At 38.5% G+C, this 22490-nt stretch overlaps 2 protein-coding genes across 3 annotated transcripts in view; one reads left to right on the top strand and one right to left on the bottom strand.

Moving 5' to 3' along the window:
• Positions 1–13805, top strand: part of asap2a (ArfGAP with SH3 domain, ankyrin repeat and PH domain 2a) — a 79335-nt gene extending 65530 nt beyond the window's left edge. Inside the window, exons 20-28 of one of the 2 annotated variants that reach the window (XM_041812719.1) lie at positions 3473–3540; positions 3653–3760; positions 5657–5891; positions 6762–6914; positions 7433–7538; positions 7994–8052; positions 8186–8265; positions 10254–10367; positions 13421–13805. In XM_041812719.1, the coding sequence (XP_041668653.1) occupies positions 3473–3540; positions 3653–3760; positions 5657–5891; positions 6762–6914; positions 7433–7538; positions 7994–8052; positions 8186–8265; positions 10254–10367; positions 13421–13495 (998 nt within the window). In that variant the 3' untranslated portion in view covers positions 13496–13805. Of the gene's footprint in view, positions 1–3472; positions 3541–3652; positions 3761–5656; positions 5892–6761; positions 6915–7432; positions 7539–7993; positions 8053–8185; positions 8266–10247; positions 10368–13420 lie in introns of both variants that reach the window. The other variant, XM_041812718.1, reaches the window with a different exon arrangement.
• Positions 13806–16809: 3004 nt separating this feature from the next.
• itgb1bp1 (integrin beta 1 binding protein 1) lies at positions 16810–22438 on the bottom strand. The gene is made up of 7 exons (XM_041811883.1): positions 22340–22438; positions 21560–21674; positions 21383–21461; positions 21178–21308; positions 20980–21072; positions 18664–18813; positions 16810–18585 (listed from the first exon to the last, which is right to left on the bottom strand). The coding sequence occupies exons 2-7, from the start codon at positions 21629–21631 to the stop codon at positions 18514–18516; spliced, it is 597 nt and encodes a 198-aa protein (XP_041667817.1). The 5' UTR covers positions 21632–21674; positions 22340–22438; the 3' UTR covers positions 16810–18513.
• Between the last annotated feature and the right edge of the window lie 52 nt (positions 22439–22490).

Genomic DNA, 22490 nt, shown 5'->3' with positions numbered 1-22490 from the left:
GAAAATGTGAAATGTGAAAGCAAGACTTCTTACATTACTGCTTAAAGGGACAGGTTTATCATTTTTTACATTGAAACTTCTCCCTTAGTTTGCATTTAAATGAACTGCAAAGATAGCTGTGAACTTGTAGCAGAAGTCCCTGGGGAACACAGGATTGAGGCTGTTCTGCATGGCTACTAGTTACATATTTCACTGACAACTAGATAAAAATCCCATTTGATTTTTAAATTGAAGGTGCATCTTTTTGGTTAAAGAACTAATGTAAGTAAGTAAATTTTATTTGTATAGCACCTTTCACAAAACAACATCACAAAGTGCTCCACAACAATTAAAATGAAAATACAACAAATAAACAACAGCAAAGCATCAAAAATATGAAATACCACATAAAAATTGCACATATCCAAATTAATGTTTTAGATGTTCAAAAGTCAATCTGAAAAGATGCGTCTTAAGCTCCTTTTTAAAAGCCTCTGCCGAAGCAGATGAACGCAACTGGAGTGGAAGAGAGTTCCAAAGAGTAGGCGCCACATATTAAAAGCACGGTAACCTTTAGTATTTAAATGCACTCGAGGGAAAACAAGTAAACCCTGGTCAGAAGACCTGAGTGATCGACTGGGGATGTAGGGATGGAGCAGGTCTAAAATGTAATCAGGTGCCTGCCCATGAAGGGCTTAATATACATAAACAAGGATCTTAAAATACATTTGGAAGTTAATTGGGAGCCAATGTAAGGTAAATAAAATTGGAGTGATGTGAGCTGTCCTAGTGGACCTAGTCAGCAATCTTGCAGCAGCATTTTGAACCAACTGTAATTGGTTAAGAGAGGATTTATTCAAACAGGTGAAAAGGGAATTGCTATAGTCAAGCCGGGATGATATAAAAGCATGAATAAGCATTTCTAACTCAGCTTGAGACGCAACAGATTTCAAATTAGAGAGATATGTTTCTTAAGTGAAAGAAACAAGACAGGGATCCAAAACATTTCTCAACATGAGAAGATATGGTCTCTGAGGTGATGATGAGAATCTCAGTTTTATCTGTATTTAACTGAAGAAAATTATCACTTATCCAATTCTTAATGGCGGTCAAACACTCAAGCAACATAATAATTTTATCAGTTTCAGTGGGTCTGAAAGACATATACAGTTGAATGTCATCAGCGTACAAGTGGTATGACACTCCTTTGAATTTACTGATGACGGTTCTCAGAGGAAGCATATAAAGGGAAAACAAAATAGGCCCCAAGACAGATCCATGGGGCACACCACAGGACATAGCAGCACATTTAGACACATATGGAACAACTGACATAGAAAAAGTCTGAAAATCAGACAGATAGCCGCAGAACCAGTCAAGGGTGCTCCCTGTAACATCAACCCACTGTCTGAATCTGTCTATTAAAATGTTATGGTCCAAATGCAGAGCTCAGGTTGAGAAGAACCAAAACTGAACATTTACCCTCATCTGAGGACATCAAAATATCATTAGAAACTCTGAGAAGCGCTGACTCAGTTGAAGGCTTTGGTCTGAAACCTGACTGGAACGTGTCCAGAATACTGTGGGCAGTTATAGAAGACATGAGTTGGTTAGCTACGACTTTTTCTACTATTTTGGAAATAAAAGCAGTTTTGAAATTGGCCTGTGATTGTGATGGACAGATGGGTCCAGGTTGCTCTTCTTAAGAAGAGGCTCCACAACAGCAGATTTAAAGTAAGATGGGACGGGACCTGATTGCAGGGAGCTGTTAATTATGGGGACTAGACAGGGACCAGTTGTTAGAAGTACAGTTTTAAATAAAGATGTTGGCAAGATGTCCACAGTGCTAGATGACCTCATACTGTTGACCAGATCATGTAAGTTTTGAAGAGAAATTGGGCTGAAACTATCCAGAATTGATGGCTTACATGTTGACAGAGTACATGGAGCAGAAGAGGGAGAGATGCTGGCCTTACATTGTTTCTTATCCACAAAGAAGGAGAAAAAGTCATTGAAGACTTTGTTGGAAAAGACAGGGACATCAGAGGAAGCAGGAGTAACAGTATTATTAATGTTGTCCAACAAAACCTTAGGGTTTCGCTTACTGTTAGCGTTTAGATTTGCAAAATGTGATGTCCTAGCATCTTAAACCATGTTGTTATATTCAATTAAAAGTTCTTTATAGTACAAACAGTGGACATTTAGCTTGGTGGACTTCCAGAGCCGTTCCACCCTCCGACATTTGCACAGGAAACAGTGAATATTTTCATGTAACCAGGGGGTATTATTTACAGAAGGGACATGACTGGTTTTCAGAGGGGCCGTTTTATCTAAAAAAAAAAAAAAAGTGAGAATAAAAATTGTTAACAAGACTATCAACATCTTCTAAGAGGACATAACCTCCCCAGAATCAAAAGCTGCACAGAACTTTTCTGCTGAGAGGATTTAAAACTCGAAACTGATGAGTGCATTGTGAGGGTAGTGAGTCTGGAACAAAGGTTAGATTAAATAAAACACAACTGTGATCAGAAACGTACAAATTGTCTGAGCAAACAGAATCAACATTCAAACCAAGGGTTAAAACAAGATCCAAGGTGTGACCCTTACTGTGTGTAGGACCAGACACATGCTGGATTAAGTTGAACAACTCTGATATTCATAAAATGAGCAGCAAAGCTATTAGTAGGATCATCAATATGCATGTTGATATGCAAGAAAAATTAAAAAAAAGAATGAGGTCTTAATACTTTCTGAATGCACTGTAGCAAATATATATATATATATATATATATATTCCTCAGTTTATCCCAAAACAGCTGTTGCAATCCACTATAGGTTAAAGTCACACCTTCCAGTAAACAGTCAAGCTGGAGATTCGTATTCTCTTGTTGTTATTGCACATCAAGGAAAAATAATTTTTCACTGTAAAAACCAAGATTAGCTACTCTGTGTTCTTTACTTTGAGTTAATTTGAATGATTTTATATAAGCAGGTTTATAAACCAGTACTTCTTCTTCGACTTGAGTTAGTTTTAACCAAAGTAACTGTACTTTTACTAGAGTATGATAGTCCTTTACTTCTTCCACCTCCACGTTGAAAAAGTTTCACATTGTTGTTGTATTGTGTTTGCTGTGTAAATAATCTGTATATCTCTCCAGTCACAATCTCACACATTTTCTCACCCTTAGCCAAACACCACTTGGATCAAATCTTTCAGTTTTGGTTCCCAGAGGTTTTCACTGAGCCAGCAAACCTCGACAACTCTTTCTCCCACACTAATCTTTCTGTGGCGCTCTGACATCAACACAACAGGCAGATAATAGATCCAGTTAGGAGGAGGACAGAGAGAAACTACAGAGTTGTTCACTGTGGGAATCGCTCTAATTACACATTTCTCATGTCACAGTGAAGTGGGAGGAAAGAAAATGAGCTGTGTTTGTGCTTGTGTGGATCCAACAGTGATTATGCGTTTGTGCTTTTTTTTCCCTTTCAGCTAATGAGGCCGGGGAGACACCGCTGGATATCGCTAGGAGGCTCAAACACCTTCAGTGTGAGGAGCTGGTGAGGGCACTAAGTTTAGACTTCTTCACTTATGAATGAAACCAATCCCTTCCTGATTAAGAGGCATAAGTCAGTTGTGTTTGTTTATGTGTGTATTTGTTTGTGTCTGTAGTTAAACCAAGCGCTGGCAGGGAAATTCAACGCCCACGTCCACGTTGAATATGAATGGTGCCTGCAGCATGAAGACTTGGATGAAAGCGACGAGGATCTTGATGAGAAGGTAAGAGAGGCTTTTGACAGCACATGCTCAGTTATACAGCAAGGCAAGAGAAAGAGAATAACCAAGAAGATAACAAGGAAGAAAAAAGGATAAATTCAGATGCTCTGTGATGATGAGTATGGATGATGAAACCAAGAAAATAATCTTTGTTTTACGGCGTATAAAGAGAATCTTTTCTTCCTTAAACAAAAGGCTGAATTTATTATTCCGTCTGAACTTCAAAGCAAGCGCTTGGCATATAAACTAGCTGTATAAACTATAAACTAGTCCCACTGCTCCACGGAGCATCTCTCTGATGATTTCTCTCAGAAAGTGCTAAACTTAGTGTGAAAAAAAATGCATTTATTTTGGTTTTATGTTTGCTTACAGATTGACCATTCTTTTGGAAAGGATTAAAAGTCAAGGGATAAGAAACATTTTTGGATTGAGATTGGGTGTAATTACTCTCCAAGAGGCTTGGTAGAGTCAAAAGTACACTCAGCTGTGATGGTTCAGTATTTGTTGGTCTGTTTTCCTGCGGTTTGATTTGATGATTACTGCTGAAATGGTTTCTGGAGCTGAGAGCCCACTGAAAATATTCCCTCATCACATTTTTTTAAACCAGCCACTTGCAGTACTTTTAGCTAAGTTAGATTTTTTTTTTTTTTTTTTTTGCTGCTTTAAGGTAATTGCTGTGACAGCGGGTTAAAGGGTTGTCAGACTATGAATTCTTGAAAAAATATCACTTTTATCTAAAAGCAGATGAAATAAAAAAGTGACAAAGTTTTTCACAATGTAAGGTTGTTATCAGTTTTGTTTTGCTCAATTTACAGTTGATGTATGCTGAGATACACTGGCAAAATATTGGATGTAAATATTGGCAGAAATTTTGATATCTGCCGGTATCGATATTTGCCTTTTTAAGCTAATATCTGCAGAAACCGATACTAGACCAATAACATCATGCATTCCTTTTTACAATGACCAAAAGTTATTGGGAAAAAATTATATCCCATTTTAAATGATAAGAAAATAATCGAATACATGTTATTACTTCAAGGCTCAGAAGTAACTAAACACAGCCAGTGACAGTAATTCATGTCACTTTTTTATCATTTATTTTGTGTGATGTATACAACTGGTGTCACAGATTATCTGGTGATACTCCGTTAAATGTTCTACTTTGCCTCTCGCTTCATAAGTTAAGGAAGTTATAAGTGTCTTTGGAGACACTAAAACTACTTGGGAAGAGTTTGCTGAGCCACAGCTGATGTGTGGAGAGATAGATATAAAACAAGAAAATTTAAATTACTTTGCAGATGCCTGATTAAAACAGACAAACTGGCTCATTAATCTAACTGCCCCCCACCCCCCAAACACTTTCCAAGTAATATTAATGTATCTGAAAGCAAAGCATTTACATCAAAATGCCCATTTAATGAAACAAAAAATAACCAAAATAAGATAAATAAATGTTTTCTTTGGGGGAGCCCCGGAAAATTTTGAGATCTGGACCACAGCATATTGAGGTTTGGGAAAAGCAGGTGTATACTTTTATCATAAAGAAATGAAGTTTTCTAGAGGCATGAGTTTGAACCAAACTGTGCAAAGCCAATGGATTGGCCAAATTCCATGTCAGTCATCTGGCAGATCAAATCAGTATACAGGCCAGCATTGTGGAGCTGTGAGAAACATGACTTGCTTGTGGTGTTTGAGGGCAGGGCTTAGCCACAAGTTGATTTACATCAGAAGCTGTAACATGTAATAAAAAGTGCAGTTTATGCCTTATTTTCCTAGCTAAATATACAAATCAGAATTGGAAAACACAATATGAAAGCATATCCATAGGAAAGGCAGAGCTGTTATTGCACATGGTGTTGTGATCACTGACTCCCTGACTTCCTGCCGCCCCTGCAGCCCAGCCCTCACCGTAGGGACGAGCGCCCTGTCAGCTGCTACACCCCGAGCACAAACTCTCACCTACAGACCGGTCTGGGCTCCGCAGGCCGGGACGCCGCCGGCCTCTCCAAGGACAAACAACGCACATACATACCTAACTTGGTCAACAACGAGACTTACGGCACCATCCTCAACACCAACCCACCTCAGCCTGCCACCACCTCTGCTCCACCTCTGCCGCCAAGGAACCTGGGTAAATGCTCATAAGTACAAGGAAGGATGACAAATGTAAATAGAGGCATTAATAGAAAAATGGTGCAAATCTCATTATTGTTTGATAAAATCGGAAAGCTTCTTTGGTTGAAAAGATGAGAAATATGTTTATCCTAATCCTGCTTAACCTGATAACTTCTGTGACCCGTCTCTGACCTCTTTCACTTCCATTGGGAAGTGGTATTTATAAAACCTGCCAGAGGATTTAGCCCTGTTTCACTGGTTTCCGAGGGCTTTATGTTAATTACTACACAGGTCTTTGTGACTTCTTGACCTGTTTCAATACCACAGATGTCTCTGGGTACTGAAGCAGAGAGAAGTCACATTGAAGACAGATGGAGCAGCAGCTTTTCTAGGAAGTTGTTTGACCTCTTTACTAAATAGATTCAATATTATCTTAAAGCTAAGGGGCAGATTTTCTTTAAAGTTTAGAGTGTTTTGAAATACTGTTCAGCACAAAGGTGGTCAGAGAAAACCTCTGAGAGTACCTTATGAATTAGCAATCTAAACTTTAACTGGCTTACCTCTGTTTATGTGCTGCTAAGATGCTTCATCATAGCTCTACAGGCCCTTTGACATGTGACGAGTCCCCTACAGTCACTCTTTAATAACATTAGTGTTTGTCTGGAGAGCTGCCAGCAGATTGGAGGAGAGGAGACCAGCTGTGTCGCCTCACCACAGCCCCGACATTCTGCGCATTCCTCCATTCTCCTCATTACCTGTCTCTCTTCATCACACTCAGATGGACACAGCTTAAATTAAAGTGGTCTCTGGCTGTGGCAAACTGCAGCTCATTTTCGCCGCCTTATGTTTTTTACTTACTTTGTCTCTGCTTTTTTGTCTATCGCAGCTCAGTTAGCCAGTCTGGGCGGGATCATTCAGTCGTCAGCACCCAGCAGCTGGAAACCCGGTTCTTTAGACCTGGTTGGACGACAGAGGTCGTCTTCGGACCCCCCCAACATGCACCCTCCTGTCCCTCCACTCAGGCTCACTTCAACAGGAGGTAAAGACCTAAATTGACTAATTCTCCTGTCTTGAACTAAACAGCTGTTGGAGTCAGTTCCTTTACATGCAGTTAGAAGAAAAATATATTATTTCTGTAAAAAGTGGACTTTTTAATACATTTAAATACACTAGTCTGACTGATATTGTACTAAATCAAACTACATTAGGTTGGACTAACCCATCTATTTATTGCGGTTGGAGATCAATTTCCTCTTGCATGTGTTGGCCAGGCATTTTGCGTGTGCTCCACATTCCCCAAGGCCGCAATTTGTTACGTTGTTGTCTTTGGTTACCTTTTACCATAGTGGACGTTGACATGCTCCCTTCAGTAAATCATACATACATTCCCCTCCTTTTGTGACTAAAATAAAGGCTTGTTACAGAAAACTATTTTTTTCAAAGGTCTGTATGACCACACCATCACTAAAAAGAAGAATTTATCTGTGCATTTACTCAGCTTTTTTGGGTACAAGATGTGTTCAGATATGTAATTATTTATGTTATTCTCTGTCCCAGGTCTAGGTCCTGCTCCTATGGCAAAGATGGAGTCATTAAGTATCCAGTCTAAGTCAAACCAGGGCCCAATGGGCTCCAGAGGGGGGCCCCCTAAATCTCCTTCGAGGTGAGGAAAACAACAATTTATGCACCAATAATTTCATTGTAAACAAGGCATAGAGCCAAGTGTTTGACTCTGCAGCCATTTGTCAGTGCTGTGTTTGCAGCTTCATTAGCTACACAGGAAAACAAAAGACTCATATAATTCACTCCTCACACTGGGACCTCACTCACAACCCCAGGGCTGTGTCTTCCTCTTCTTGCATTCTTGTCCTGTAACGTGGTGTTTTTCCAAAGATGAATGAGTCTACATGGCTGCTGCTTAGCCGCTTCATTAGCTTCCAGGCTAAAGCCCTGTATCCAGCCAGACGAGCCATAACTCTCCTCCACAGTCACCCTTTAGTCTCTTTTATCTCCCACAGGGCTGCTGGTGCTGTCATAAATCTATAACAGAGCTGCCGAGAGGCTGCACAGCTTTGTTAGATTCTTGTCTTTGTATGACTTTTGTTCTTGTCTTTTCAGCAATGATAAAAGCTTCAGCAGAGGACCACTCACTCGGACGCAATCTATCGAGAGACAGAGTGAGTAAACAGATTAGAGACAAAAAAAATGTCAGTTCACATAATCTGTGTGTGTCCAGTGGAAATAGTTTTACTATCTGTCCGGTCCTGCTTCTTGTTGTCATTGTGATATAATTTCCTCTTCCTGTTCCAGCTAAGGAAGTACCAGGATGCCCCCAGAACTCCATAGGTCAGTCTCTGGCTCCAGCCCCCATGCCAAGGAAAGCCTACCCAGTGAGTCCCCCACTCTGTCTCAAACTATCAATCCCGTGTTGATGTGGAAAAAATGTAAATTCATTCATTTTGTTGCATTTTGTAGTGAATAATTCCCTTTGTCACCTATTCTTTCAGTGTTTCTAAAGTCTATTTGTGCTCTAAATTTCCTTCCTGTACTCTGACAGGCATGCAGCTTTTATCCCACTTTTTGAAGTGGTGTTATTTAGTTCTTCACAGCTTTTAAAAGCTCCTGTTAGAAGTTTTAAATGGTTTTGAAATAGACTGAAATTTACTTCATCTTTATAAACCACAAAAGCAAATGACACCATCGGCAGCAAGATTTGTTATTTATGTTGTATGATGTGAGATTTAACCCCTAAACGCCTGTTGTCACATATTTGATACATACTTTTATGATACCTCTATCTAATAAATATGCTCAATAAATTACTCAAAAAAATTTCTGAATACAATCTGATAAATGATAAAAATGCCCTCAAGTGGATTATCAGTTACCAAAAACACCTAATGAATAAAATGAGATACTAAAAATATAATTGTTAAATTTTATGGAAATTTTGATTTTTTTTAAATTTCAGTCGAAAGTTAAATGAACATTTCAGTTCCAAAAAAATTGAATTTTCTGGCTATTATTTGTGTTTTCAGGCTTTAAGTGGTTAATGTCTGAAACAGCTTTTGCAAGGTAGGAGTCCGATTAAGGCATTGATAGCAAATGAAGTAAGACTTTTTTTACATATACTGTTAAAAGATTGAACGTGTTTTTTCCAAATCAAAGTTGCAAAATGAATTTACAGTCAGTTTTCTCTGATCATGGAAAAATGACAGCATTATTATTTTTGTATTAAAGCTCCTGTGAGGAGTTTTTAGCTGGCCAGGAAACAGACTTAAAGGTATTTTGTTGACTCTCAAGGACCTGCTTAAGCAAACAGGACCATCAGGAACAAAACTCATGATTTTTATATATTTGTTTTCAGTGCCCATAATTGTTGCAGAGGGGTAGGTGTCAAATGAAGAATGTTAATGACATGTTGTTGCCTTTAAAAATTTGCTGATCCAAAGATTCTTTGAGTTCTGTTCGAGGCTTTCAATAAGGATGACATCTTTCATCAGAAAATGCTACTTACATTGTATAGGAAAGATCAGCAAAGCAATTGCATGTGCTGTTTGTCCACAGAGGGCACCAAAATCAACACAAAGCAAAGTTCCCAGCAGCCGCTTTAACTATAATTATAGCATCAAAGGAAGGCAGTGAAAAGGAGTTGCTTTAAAGGGATAATATTTTAGTATTTAAGTTGGGTTGTATAAGGGATGAGTTCTTAACTCTGGGTCCAGGTCCTCCCTTAGGAGGATGTGAGGCTCTGTCTGCTCCGAGGTTGTTAAAATTAGATTTGCATATATTAACTAACACTTTAAGATAGTTAAGGGCTATTAATTTAGGGTTAATGTTTTTATTTAAACAAAAAAAGAAAGACATTTGACCACAATGTTTGTTTGGGCTCAAGATTTCTTAGATACAAGTAAGGCAGCTCAAAGGAAAAATGGTTGAGGAAAGATACTTGGTAATAGTAGTGGCATTAGCCTCCAGTGATTTTAGTGAGAGTTACCCCTTTATACAAGACGCACTTGAGGAAGCTAGGCTTTCAGGGGGAAAAATCAATTTTAAGAAAATTCAACATAGTGTACAATGGAGCCATCATTGTTTTTTTTTTTTGCCTCATTTCTACCTTAAACTTGCTAAATTACACAGAGCAACTATACCCATCTGTAGCACTGTATAGCCTAACTTCCCAAAGTGTGTCCTTCTTAAAGGGCCAGTGCTCACTGGAATCACTGGAGGCTAATGCCACTACTTTTGCCAAGTACCTTATGCAGCCCTACTTGAAAAATATCAAATTATCTCTTTAATTACCAAAGGCATTTTTACTGATATTCTGCTTTCATGGCCAAACTTGTTCAATCCTGTTTTTGTTTTGTCTCAGAAACAGAGGCCAAAACGAGTCAAAGCCATCTACAACTGTGTCGCCGACAACCCGGACGAGCTAACCTTCTCTGAGGGTGAGGTGATCGTGGTGGATGGGGAAGAGGACCAGGAGTGGTGGGTCAGTATCCGTCCCTGCAGCGCTACTACTTTTACTTGTTTTGGATGCTTGCATGCACACGCACGGAGCATTCCCAATCCCCCTTGTGTCTCATTTTCCCTGAGTGGATGTCATTGCACTCGGTAACCATGGTGGCTTAAAAAGCAGAAAGCCATGATCTCACTCCAGCCAATATTCCCCCTCCTCCTCTTTTTCCGCCTACTGCTGCTGCTGCTGCTTCCTCTGTGGAGCCCGTTGTGTGAACCTTGAGCAGCTGCAGCTTGTTTTCCTATGAGCCACCTCTGCAGATATGACCGTATTTAGTCAGTCTCTGTTTCTGTGGCCCTGTGTGGACCCTGGAGTCCCCTGAGATCCCCACCATGCTTCCTTTATGTCCTGCAGTCACAGTGTTATCACTGTTTGTGAGTCTGAAATATTAAAAGCACAGTGAAGAGGGGAAGAAGTCAGCTGGAGCCCGTGTCTCTGTGGTGTGTTAGCTGGAAGTTAGATGGGAGTTTTAGCTAGAAAACAGGCTTTTTATACTCTGTCTCTATTTTATACTCTTTAAAATAAATCAGACTGATGTTTGCTGACCCCTTCATTAGGCACCTTTTCCATCTGCTCATAAATGCAAATATCTACTTAAAACATGTCTATATGCCTAAATGCACTGGTTGCTGCCATGCAATTTGCTGATCAGACATTTGCATTGATGAAAAGTTATACCTAATAAAGTGGCTGTTGGTTGCATTTCCCTGCTGTGGTTACCCCTTAGATTGTATCACAACATTCATCCCTTTAGAGGTTTGTGATGTTTCATTATTAGCCTTTCCTAAAGCATGTTGGAGCACAAACATGTCCTAGCCTTTTATTTTCAGGTGTAGATGACCTTTAAAAAGACTCACATGGACTCATTAGGTTCTGTCTTCTTAATCAGCTCAGGTAATTTGATAATGTGGAAGTCAACTTAGTTATTTTCCAGATCTATATAGTGATTTAGCCCCTGATAGTTCTATCATTGTGCTTCATTAGATTGTGTTTTGCAGCACTGACCTTTTGATTCAATCTAGATTCAGAAAGTCCACATTTGAATCAGAGAGCTAAAACATAAAGCTGTGCTCCGAATCATGCATTTTTATTTTCATATTAAATACTATCATGCTGATACTCCTCAAAGGCAGCTATCATAAACAAAACTAAATATATATATATTCAATTTTCTTTATCCAGTATACATAGTATATGTATTGTTTGTGTTGTTTTCCTACATCTGCATCATATGCATTTATCAAACTCAAAAGCTCTTAACACTTATTTTCAAACAAGCAATGAATGAAAATAAATGAGTGTAAAAACATTAGATTTAAACTATGGCAACTCTGACTGAGTTATGGATTTAGACTGTCTGAAAGATCTTCAACACCTTTTTTTGTTCAATCTGCGCTTCTGCCAGCTTTGCCTTTATTTTTGCATAAATAGGGAAAAAATCATTATTCTGTGGCAGACTGTGAACAAAAGATAGACTCTTTGGAAAGTATTGTCCTCAAGTTCTGAATCTGATTCTGACTGATGGCTCCAACATAAATCCTGACTTTTGGCACACCAGGTCCACTGAAACAGCTTGATGAACCATTCTCAGGATGCAGGACTTCGCCATGTATAAATCATATTTGGTTTTTTTACTGAATGATGAGCTGTATATCTCACAATTTTTTTTTAGAAATCTGCAATGCCTGACATTGGGCCATTTGTCATTTGACTATCAATGTTTGCTGGCCTACTGCTACTTCCTAATTGGTGGAAAACACCGCCAACATTTCTGTGTATCGTCAAAAATCTAAGTACTTATAAATACAGTGTTTCAAAGTAATTGTCATTATTTTAATCATCAAAAAGTGCTGAAACATAATGATCTTCAATCATTTTTTTGACCACAAGAGAAAGCGGTGTGTAAATTGCACAGATGTATTGTGAACATTTGAAAAAGTGGGTGGAACTGGCAAGTGAGGGCACCCACTTTTCCAAATGTTGCTAACGTATTTGTGCAGTTGAAGCAGTGCAGGAGTTTGCATGCAATTTGATCAATAAAAACAAAAAATTGTCCAATATTAGGGCTTTTGTTTTTGTTGCTGTGGAATCAAACAGATTTCATTATCATTTGATTTTTACTACTTATGTTAATGTTATAAAATAACAAAAATGATGCATACCTAATAAGACAAAATATTTCCAGTAAACTATCATGCCTTTGATAAGAATACTACGATCCATGGTATTTGCTGTAAACATCCTTACCTGAAGATTCGGCCTTGCATCTATTTTTGTTTTTCATATCAGCATCAACATAAACTTTATTGATAAAAACAATATTATTGTGCCCTTTTTCTCATTTGAACATAAATCTATATATTGAACGGAGATCCCCGTGCACAGCCCAGGTAGTCAGGTGCCGGTTGATAGCAGGTCCGAAGTAAACAAAAAGAAATGATCTGCCGCACACTGAGATAGACTTTACTTTTTATTGAGAGTGAACAATGCGTTTCGCCTGTAGCTTCCTCAGGTTCGCACACCTCAATAAAAAGTAAAGTCTATCTCAGTGTGCAGCGGATCATTTCTTTTTGTATAAATCTATATATCTTTAAGCCTTAGTTTGGAGAGGTGCTTTTTCATGAGAAGGCGTAGGTTTGGTGAAGTCAACAGACACCTGGACATCATCCCAGAGCAGGGATAACTGCTGTATTCTTTGTGACATTTTTGGTAATTTGGCGCAGTCAGTGATATAACAAACTCCAAATACACATTTTTTATTGCTTTGCACAGGATTTAAGAGTAATAGTACATACCTTCATTGTGAAACAATAATGCAATCTTGTGATTTTAAGAATCCATATTGAATCTTCGGTAGCGACTAATCTGAAAATCCATTTCTCTTGGACACACTTTAGTTTTCAGTGATGTTTAAGTGTTGTGTTTGTGCTCTAGTCGACATGTTTTGCTGACACCATTAAATTAATTTCATTTTCCAGCTCTATTTAAACACGGGCTGACTTTATCTCTGTCCTCCTCCCTCACAGCTGGGCCACATCGAAGGCGAACCAATGAGACGAGGAGCATTCCCCGTCACATTTGTTCACTTCATCGCTGACTGACCGGTCAGGAAGAATCACCTCCGCCTGTCTCTGTCTGCGCCGACCAGCAACACATCCACCGTCGTCCCAGTGTGTGCGATCGACATCATCATTATCATCACTGGCATCTTCAGCAGGCTTCTCTGCAGTCATCACCAACTCTTCTGGGTCTAATCGAGGCAAATGAAGCAGCTTTTTCAAAGAGTCTTGGTGTCTGTCGTTACAGGGACTGTTTGTGGTTTGATGTTTTCTTTCTGACAAAGATTTAAAAACGATGATTGTAGTTAAAGACCTCTCGCAATAAATGCACTTTCCATGTCTTAATCCTCGATACATGTGACATAATGAAGGTTTTATGTACAGTATTCATTTCCTCCTGCTCAGCAATGTATTTAACTTACTAACAAGTGTAAATGTGAACATAGTCAACATGCCTACATCCACCTCCGTGCATGAGCAACCTTAAATGCCTACCTGCTTTTAGATGCCACCGTTCAACTTAAAAGTAGACCTCCTGTGTGGAGGTTGTCCAAATGGTGCTAAGTTAACCCTAAAATATGCTTAAAGCTGCAACAAGAGAGTGCTTTGCTTTCCCAGTTTCACACAGACTGCCATTAAAAAGGGGAGGAATGTAGAAAAGACCAATGTACAGGGTTAAATTAGACGTCAACACTTCAGTTCTTCCTCCTGCACTGTTTAAAGTGAAACGATGAAGCCGACTGGAGCGAGTAATTACCTTCATGCCGAGTCTGACGCCTCGGGCTGTCTGCGCCTGTCATCTGCCTTATTAGAGGGATAGGTGCGCTTGTGTCGTCTGAGCAGAATAAGCTGAGAATAAAAGAATAATGAAGTGAGAGGAGATAAAAACACAAAGCTCTTTGACTTTTGTTGCTTCTTCTAGAGCAGTGGTTCTCAACTGGTCTAGCCTTGGGACCAGCAAATCCAATCCATGAGAATTCACAACCCAGAGCTCCTAAATATTTTAAACCACTCAAATTTATTCAAAGTCCCTGTCAATGAAATCCAAACTTTGTGTCTTAACATACTAGATATGTTGGAATAAGGTTGCTGTAAATGTGAAAATGCTGACATCTATGTGTGGCTGAATTTTGGATTTAGACCATTAGAAAGTTGTTCACCTCTTTCCTGGCTTAGTTTTATTTGAGCAGGGCAGAAATCCGAGCCCATGTAAAGTTAACAGGTAAATTTACAGCCACAGTAGCATACGGGTCACTTAAAAATTTCATTACCCAGAGATTTGTGCCAGAAAACAGTAAATTTAATACCTAACTTCTGCCTCTGCTTTGGCACAGAGCCAGGCACCTGTGCTCTGATCAGAAGTATTTTTTTTTTTTTTTAAATCTGAGAGGATCGTATTTCTTCTGAGTGGGCGTGGCCTTGGTTTATTCAGTGGACATGCCCGCAACCCCTAGAGCAGGTTTACTGCTTCATTTTTCATGACTTTGAAACTAAATTTTACAAACTTAGAAATGTTTTTCATGACTGAAATTTGGCCTGGTGGTTCATAACACAGTGGCCTGACATACAACAAACCTAAAATACAGAATTTTTTTACCTCTGTACAGGGGCTTTAAAGAAAAGTGTTGCATTGTGTACCATATAAAATAAATAGGATTGAAATAAGAGACAGAACAAAATAACCACATATAAAAGGCACATGATTGTGGAAACTCTGCAACACATGCCTGCATACTTTTGACATTGACTCCATTTTGCCATGATAGCATGTATATTTTAGGATTGTTCTATCTCGATTCTGAGAAATTAACACACAATCATGGAAACCAGCTTTGTTTTCTCAAGATTTTCGGACAAATGCAGATCTTAAGAAAACAACCAAAATGTACTTTTTATTTCAGCAAACGCAGTAAAATAAAATGCATTGATTAGTCCAGTCATGCCTTTCATACATCATAGCCTTTTTGCCACAATTTCTTCTTTCCAGCAGCCGACTTTTGGGTCCAGAGCCACTGTTCTAGAGCAGTGGTTCTCAACTGGTGGGTCGGAAAGCTCTTTCCATTTGTTGGCCAATATGTGCCAGGATATCTTGGATTTCCCAAGATAATAAGGAAATTCCTAGAAAAATAACATTTCCATGCTGGGAAAAAGGAGTAAAATAAGATGCATGTCCTCCGTGTAATGCTGTGCTTTTTAACATGTTTGATCAGTCATGTTTTCTTTCATTTGGGGTCCAAACAGCAATATATGTATTTGATACATTTGAGTGGTTGGAATTTTTTTATATTTGGGTCGCGATTTCTCTCAAGCATGTGGTGGGGGGTCCTGATGCCTGAGCATTTGAGAACCACTGTTCTGGAGCGTTCAGACTGTGACAGGCTTCTTTTTTATACACTGAGCTGAATCTATGTCTCCAGCTTTGACACTCCCACATCATACAGCTTAAACGTCTCCTACCTGGGGTCCAGTAATGTAGAAAAAGTGTCAATAGTGTTATGGAAGAATTCTAAATATAATTAAGTTCATTGTGGTTGCAGAGCAACTTTCTTTCTGTTCATAATGTTGATATCGAGGCATTTAACGTGAAACTAAGAGCCTTCCATGGATCATTGAATGACAAGAAGAAGAGCGTGTGCTCACCTGCTCTCTTCAGCGTGTTTCACATGAACTCACTGGAAACAGGAAGAGGAAATAATCTATTTTGTAAATAGTCTGCTTTTGTTTTGTTGATATTTAAATGTTAAAAAAGGAGCTAAGAAACAAGAGTAAGTCGGGTCATTAAATGTGTTTTAATGTACCGTGGTGACGAGCAGCTACAGAGGCGACCTCAGCTGGACCTGTGTGTTTATGTGTGAGCTGATCACACGGATTCACACATAACTGGGAAAATAACTTTGATTCATTCTCATTAAGTGTCTGTCGATCTCTGCATCAACTCTATTGTTTAAGCAAATGGGAAAATAAAACTGGAATAATAAAATATGAGACTATATCAGCCTTTGGTCTGTTTTTAATTATGACCCTTTCATTCATACCTAATTGTACCAAACAAAACTTAAAAAAATCAAAAGTGAGTCTTTTTGAAGTAAAAATCTGATGTAACAAGAGCTCCCTCTAGTGGGGAAAATACAGCAAATCCCTGCACAATGGAGTAACAGAAACATCAATTAAATGACTGTATAGATTTTTGTGTCTTATTAATGCCTCTAATCACAGTTAAAAAAAATCCAGACACATTAGAATAATGAGAGACAGATAAAAAGGAAAAAGGGACAATTTAATGAAACAAAAAAGATTCTCTTTCATTTCTCTGTTGTTCCACATTTTCACATCAGTCTCAATGTTAAAAAGGAGGACAGGAAAACTGACTTTTATTATTACTTTTATTATTATTATGTACAAGAAGAAGTCAAGTTAGTACCAAAACTGTAAACATGATTTTCTTCCAAAGTATCAAAATATTATGATGCATGTGGTTTCACTGTATGCAGTCTAATAGATTCAACACATTTTTAATCATTAAAACACAAAGAAAAAATCAGAAAACACTTCAAGCTTTGGTACCAAAACACTTTCAGTATGATACTTTTTTTTTGAATGGAGTAATAGCAAAAATAAGCTTCAATTAAGTAAGACTTTGTGGATAAGCCCAGCATTTTTGAAGAATGTACCGTTGAATAAACATCAAAAAGTGACTCCTAATGTACCAACACCGTCAGAAAACACAATAAAACACACAAGAGGGTGTCCAAAATAAAATCAGGGAGGTTTCTCCATGAACTAAGTACCCTTTTTTAAAACTGATGAAATGCCGACAGCTGGGTTTGTATAGGTCCATCTAAAAAAATTAGAGTATCATGTAAAAGTTCTTTTTTTTCCCGTGATTTACTTTTGAATTTTAAATTTACTCTATTCTAAATTCATCTCATACAAAGCGAATATCAAGACTTTTTTTTGTTTTACTCTGATGATTACGGCTTAAGCCTCAATAAAAAAAATCCACTATCTCAAAACATTAGAATATTGTGGAAAAGAACAATTTACAAAGGTTTCCTAAGCCCTCATTCTCTCACTCTGGTGGCACACAACCACAATCATGGTGAAGACTGCTGACTTGAGTCTTGTCAAGAAGACAGTCATTGACACCCTTCACAACGAGGGTACGCAACAGAAGGTCACTGCAAAAAGGGCTGGCTGTTCTCAGGGGCTGTATCAAATCATATTTGTGGAAAGTGGGAAAAGAAAAGTGTGGTAAGAAAAGGAGCACAAGTAGAGGACTGTCAAACAAAGCATATTTAAGATCTTAGGGGAGCTTCACAAAAAGCAGACTGAGGCTGGGGTCAGTGGATCAAGACCCACCACACACAGATGGGTGTTGTTCTTTATGGAGATTCTGGTTTCCTTTTTCAGCAGGACATGGCATCTGTCCACAGTTTCAACAAGGTCTGCATTATTTTTTTGGACTGCTGTTTTTTTTTGTTTTAAATTGTAATATTTTGAGATAGTGGATTTTTGATTTTTGTGAGCTGTAATCATCAATAATAAAACAAAAATAGTCTTGAAATATTTCATTTTGAAATGATGAATCTAGAGTATATGGAAATTTCACTTCTTGAATTGAATCACAGGGAAAAAAAAGAACTATTTCAGGATATTTCAATTTTTTTTAGATGCACCGGTATGAATGATAGAAGTACCATCATTATTAGATCACATAGCTGAAAGCTGTGCAGTGTTTTTCAAGCTTTCCTCCATGCAACCATTTCCCTTTTTTCCAGTGCTTCTTTTTTGCTCCTGACTTTATATGAGAGGTAAAAAAAATTAAGTTCAAGGAAATGATTCAGACAGTGTTGAAGTGGCTGTTTTTGATACAGGGTTTGTTTCTCACTAACTGATGCGGAAAAAACGTGGGATGTCCCGTCCAGTTCATTTCTCTAAAAGGAAAAGAAAAGCAGTAAAGAGGGAAATGATTGCACATTTTGTTATTATACTTGTGTGCCAATTTTCTCTTCATTTGAAGTTGTTTTCCCCTCTTCGTAGAAAAGTCTCATCTCTTGGACTCAGGACTTTTCCGATGTCAGGACGCAGTCAAAAGAGGCTGACAGCACCTTGCAGATGGACTGAGCCTGCTCCTGTTCAGACAGACATGATCATAGAAAAAAGCTCTAAATGGTAAAAATGTTTTGTTTTGGCAGTGTGTTCTCACTCACTGAGCTGCTGCACTGATACACCCAGATGCTGCACTCCTCCTGCTGGGCGTCTGTAGTTTTCAGAGCAAGGAGGTTTTTCCCTGCACCCAAACCGTCGTCATAACACAGCATGCGCACAATCAGGTAGAGAGGGTGACGATGCAGCACATCCTGGACAGAAGGACAAAACAAAACATACTGTTATAAATTCTTAAACTCTGCTTTACATATAGAGCACCGTTCATACAAACACGCAGCCCAAACTACTTGAAGGTTGGCTGCTTGAGTCCAGCCTGACCCAGTCCAGAATCCAGGCCTGGAGTCTGGTCCAGCCAGGATCCCACCTAAATCAAAGACATCGGTCAAAGGTATCTGCTCAGATGGTCAGACAGAGAAGCATAAATAAATTTGACCTCAGATTATCGTACTTTTGTCTGCTTTTACCATCATAGCTTCAGAATCGTTTCTGAAGGTGTGAACCCACTGCATTACCTATTTGCCCAGAGACATCTTAAATCAAAGAGGCTTTTCAATGAAAACTGCACTCTGAGTTGTTTATTTAGAAAACATTACTTTAAAACTGTTCTCTATCAATGTAATTTCTGGATATATTGAGGGAGAAAAGTTGTTAAAAAGTGGCACTGCCAGCCTGGTACACTCTGCTAACACATAGTGAAACTGTGATGGGGGATGAGTGAGTGAAAAGACAAAGAAAGCACAAATACACACAAGTGGAAGGACCAAAAAATCAAAATTTTCAACTGACCATCTACTCAGGGCTTTCCATAAACACCAGCTGTCAGCCAAACAGCCGGCTAGAGACATAGTTAAAGCCAGCTTCTTTTTCCAATAGTTGACTTCACACAAGTTTGACTTAAAAGTTGCAACTTGCTTCTCCTGCACATCTTACATTCATTTCAATGACGTATCATCTAAAAAAAAGTCATTTTAGACTGGATAGGTTTATTTGCTGTGTAAACATAAATGACAGATGCTCTCCAAAAAGCTCTAACATGCTTTCAGCACTGATGTCTGTGAGTTTGCTCATCATCCTCACTGCTCTGTTTACCATAATAAATACACCCTAAAGACCACGTCTGCAATTAATGAAATAATAAATATCTTGAAGTTAACAATGGTGTGCCTCAGGGCTCAGTCTTTGGACCACTGTTATTTACCAGGGTTCCTATACACTTTTAAAAATCAAAATAAAGACTTTTAAAGACGTGAACTGGGAAAGTTAATAACACTTTTTGCACGGTAAGTTGTTAAAACTGTGAATTTTCTGATTTAATGAAATGTTTACAAAATGTCAAACGGTATAGGACGAGACAAGACCTGTTAAAATAAGGGTTGGCTGCAAGCATTTTTAAGTGGGTTACCAGATGCTTGATAAATGGACTAATGGACTTGTTTCACAAGAGTGAACCATAGTTAGTCTGACAAAATCAGAGAGGGGTCCTCCGGGAAATTTATAACATCCACCACTGAAAAATATTTGTGCAAAACTTTGTAGAATAAGATGTTTAAAATCTTGTAAGGATGGCTGGAAAATAAAGATTGGATAAGGAAATGTTTTACTCAAAACACCTGCTAAAATTTATGACCTCATAATGGTAAAAATCAGACTTTTAAATACCTTGTATAGCCTTAACTTTAAAAATGAAATCAAGAACCCTGATTTACACTTTGTATCAACAGTATGAGTCAAAATGTCCCAATTACAAATTTGTATTTATATGCTGATGACACTGCCATTTATTGCTCCACTCCTATGCAGAATCAAACTCTATATTTACAAAAAGCCTATGATACTTTCAGCACACTGTGTGTAAGTAAAAGGTTTCCTCTTAGCAATACCCAGGCATCTTGAGTGATGAGTTGCAGTCTTTTAAGCCTCACATTGAGCAACCTGTGAAGAAGTTAAAGCTGCAACTGGGTTTTATTTCCGAATTAAGTCTTGTTTTCTTTTGCTGTGAAGAAAAGATAGCTTCCTTCTCCTGGTTAATTAACAAAAAATGCTTCTGATTTATGCTCTTTCAAATTTCAACTTGTAATTGTAGTTTAAAACTAATTATACCAGTGAACTTATTTTAAAAAAATGTCAGATTTGAATCTGTTTGAAGCGGTTCGGATAAGTTGGTCATGTGTAGACAAATTAAAGGCCTAACGAAAATATCGAAGTCTCCATCTTTGTGCATAACAGTAGCAAAAATATAGATTGATGCTGAGTTCAACAATGTGCTGCTTTGATGATGCAGCAAAGCTTCACAGTCTAATCAATAACCACTTCATCTGAACTACATTTAATCTCTTTTCTATTGCCTTTCTACTCACACACTGGTCGAGTGAAGCCACTTTAACTCCGTACTTGGACACTCCCAGAATCATCTCCTCGTCTCCGGGGACAAAGGGCAGCTTTCCATCTTGCTGTAGTAAGCAACAGATTATTTACAGCATCTTCTCTGTATAAATGTATGATATGATACATCTGGAAAAAATGGTTGCTACTAAATTCATCCCCGTCTTCCTCACCTGAGCTGCATCAATGTAGTTGATGAGGTCCAAAGGTTCCTGCAGGGTCCGGCTCATGTCAAACTTTAACTTCTCAATGGCTCCCACATACTTCACCCTGAACTCTGCACACGTTTCAGACGTGCTGTTACCTACAGTTACAAAATATGGTGTTTATATGAATGTGGATCTTCTTTAGAATGATAAGGAGAAAACAGAGTCTGACCTGAGCTCTTGGTGGAGTCTGTGTCGAGGCTGGCAACAGTGCTGGATCTGGAAAGCCCTCCCAAACTGGAGTCCACAGACTACACAGGGTCACAAACCAGACATGTTTGTTAAAATCAACGATGGAGAAGGGGTAACTGTCATAATATTTGTTTGTGTGTTTAAGTTGTTGTCATACTTTGCTTTTAGTGCTTATTTCACTGCTTTGAGAGCTGCTGCTGCTGTGGCGTTTTTTTACTTTCCGGAACATCGTTCACCATGACGACGGCATCCAGCCTGCCAGCCTCAGCAGCCTGAAATGTCACAGAGCACGATGTTAAAAAACATACAGGGCAACCTTCTAGACAGCAGGTTCTAGACACAGTTTATACTTTGTTTGAGAACTTTAGATGTTCCAGATGCCAAATCTGACATTATAAAAAAACAACAACACATTAAAACAATGATATGAAATCATAAAACCATGATTAATACTTTATTCGTATTGCTTATAATAATGACTGCTGATGTATTGAGGCTATAGTGACCAATAACTGCTGCTGATGGGGTCACAAAAAGGCACCAGCTAAACCGGAAACAAGTTCACACCATCGCCTGCAGATTATGGTTTACACCTGCAACTGTAACAGTAACTTCAACCACCATGACGTCAGAGCACAACATCACTGAAGGTCTGCGCTGAGTCTGAGCAGTTTAAGAAATGATCAACTGAATCAACAGGTTACGGTTGCTTAGAAGTCTTTGTTAAACTACCAAACTCAAACAGCCACTTGGAAAGAAAGAAGAATACGAAATCATACAGCTTAAGGAGAAATAACATTTTTGGATGAAACCTGACCTACTCCACCTTAAATATCCCGCACCATATGTATATGCACGACTGTGGCAAAAAACCTCTCAGGGAGTTAATCAAAATAAAGGCTATGTACCTGAAACAGTTAGTTAACACAATACTTACCTTTAACTGTCTCACAGCTAGATTTCTTTAAAGAAGCTCTCTGTTTACGTCTAGTTTGACTCTTTTGCTTCCCTCTGAGCTTCACAGCCTACACCCAACACCAATTAAAGGGGCCGCAGCGAAGTACTCAAACGAAGTATTCATAGGTTGG

The sequence above is a fragment of the Cheilinus undulatus genome, linkage group 18 (genome assembly GCF_018320785.1).
Source record: "Cheilinus undulatus linkage group 18, ASM1832078v1, whole genome shotgun sequence".
NCBI classification, from domain to species: domain Eukaryota; kingdom Metazoa; phylum Chordata; class Actinopteri; order Labriformes; family Labridae; genus Cheilinus; species Cheilinus undulatus.
This window is presented reverse-complemented; position numbering and strand designations above follow the sequence as displayed.

What these genes read in the sequence shown, in the direction of transcription:
- itgb1bp1 (XM_041811883.1), bottom strand. Translation starts at nt 21,631, where the DNA reads ATGTTCCGGAAAGTAAAAAAACGCCACAGCAGCAGCAGCTCTCAAAGC. An exon ending in TGGCTTCACTCGACCAGTGT is followed by an intron (nt 18,814 to 20,979) that starts GTGAGTAGAAAG and finishes CCTTCTGTCCAG; the next exon opens with GATGTGCTGCATCGTCACCC. An exon ending in TGTATCAGTGCAGCAGCTCA is followed by an intron (nt 18,586 to 18,663) that starts GTGAGTGAGAAC and finishes CTGTCTGAACAG; the next exon opens with GAGCAGGCTCAGTCCATCTG.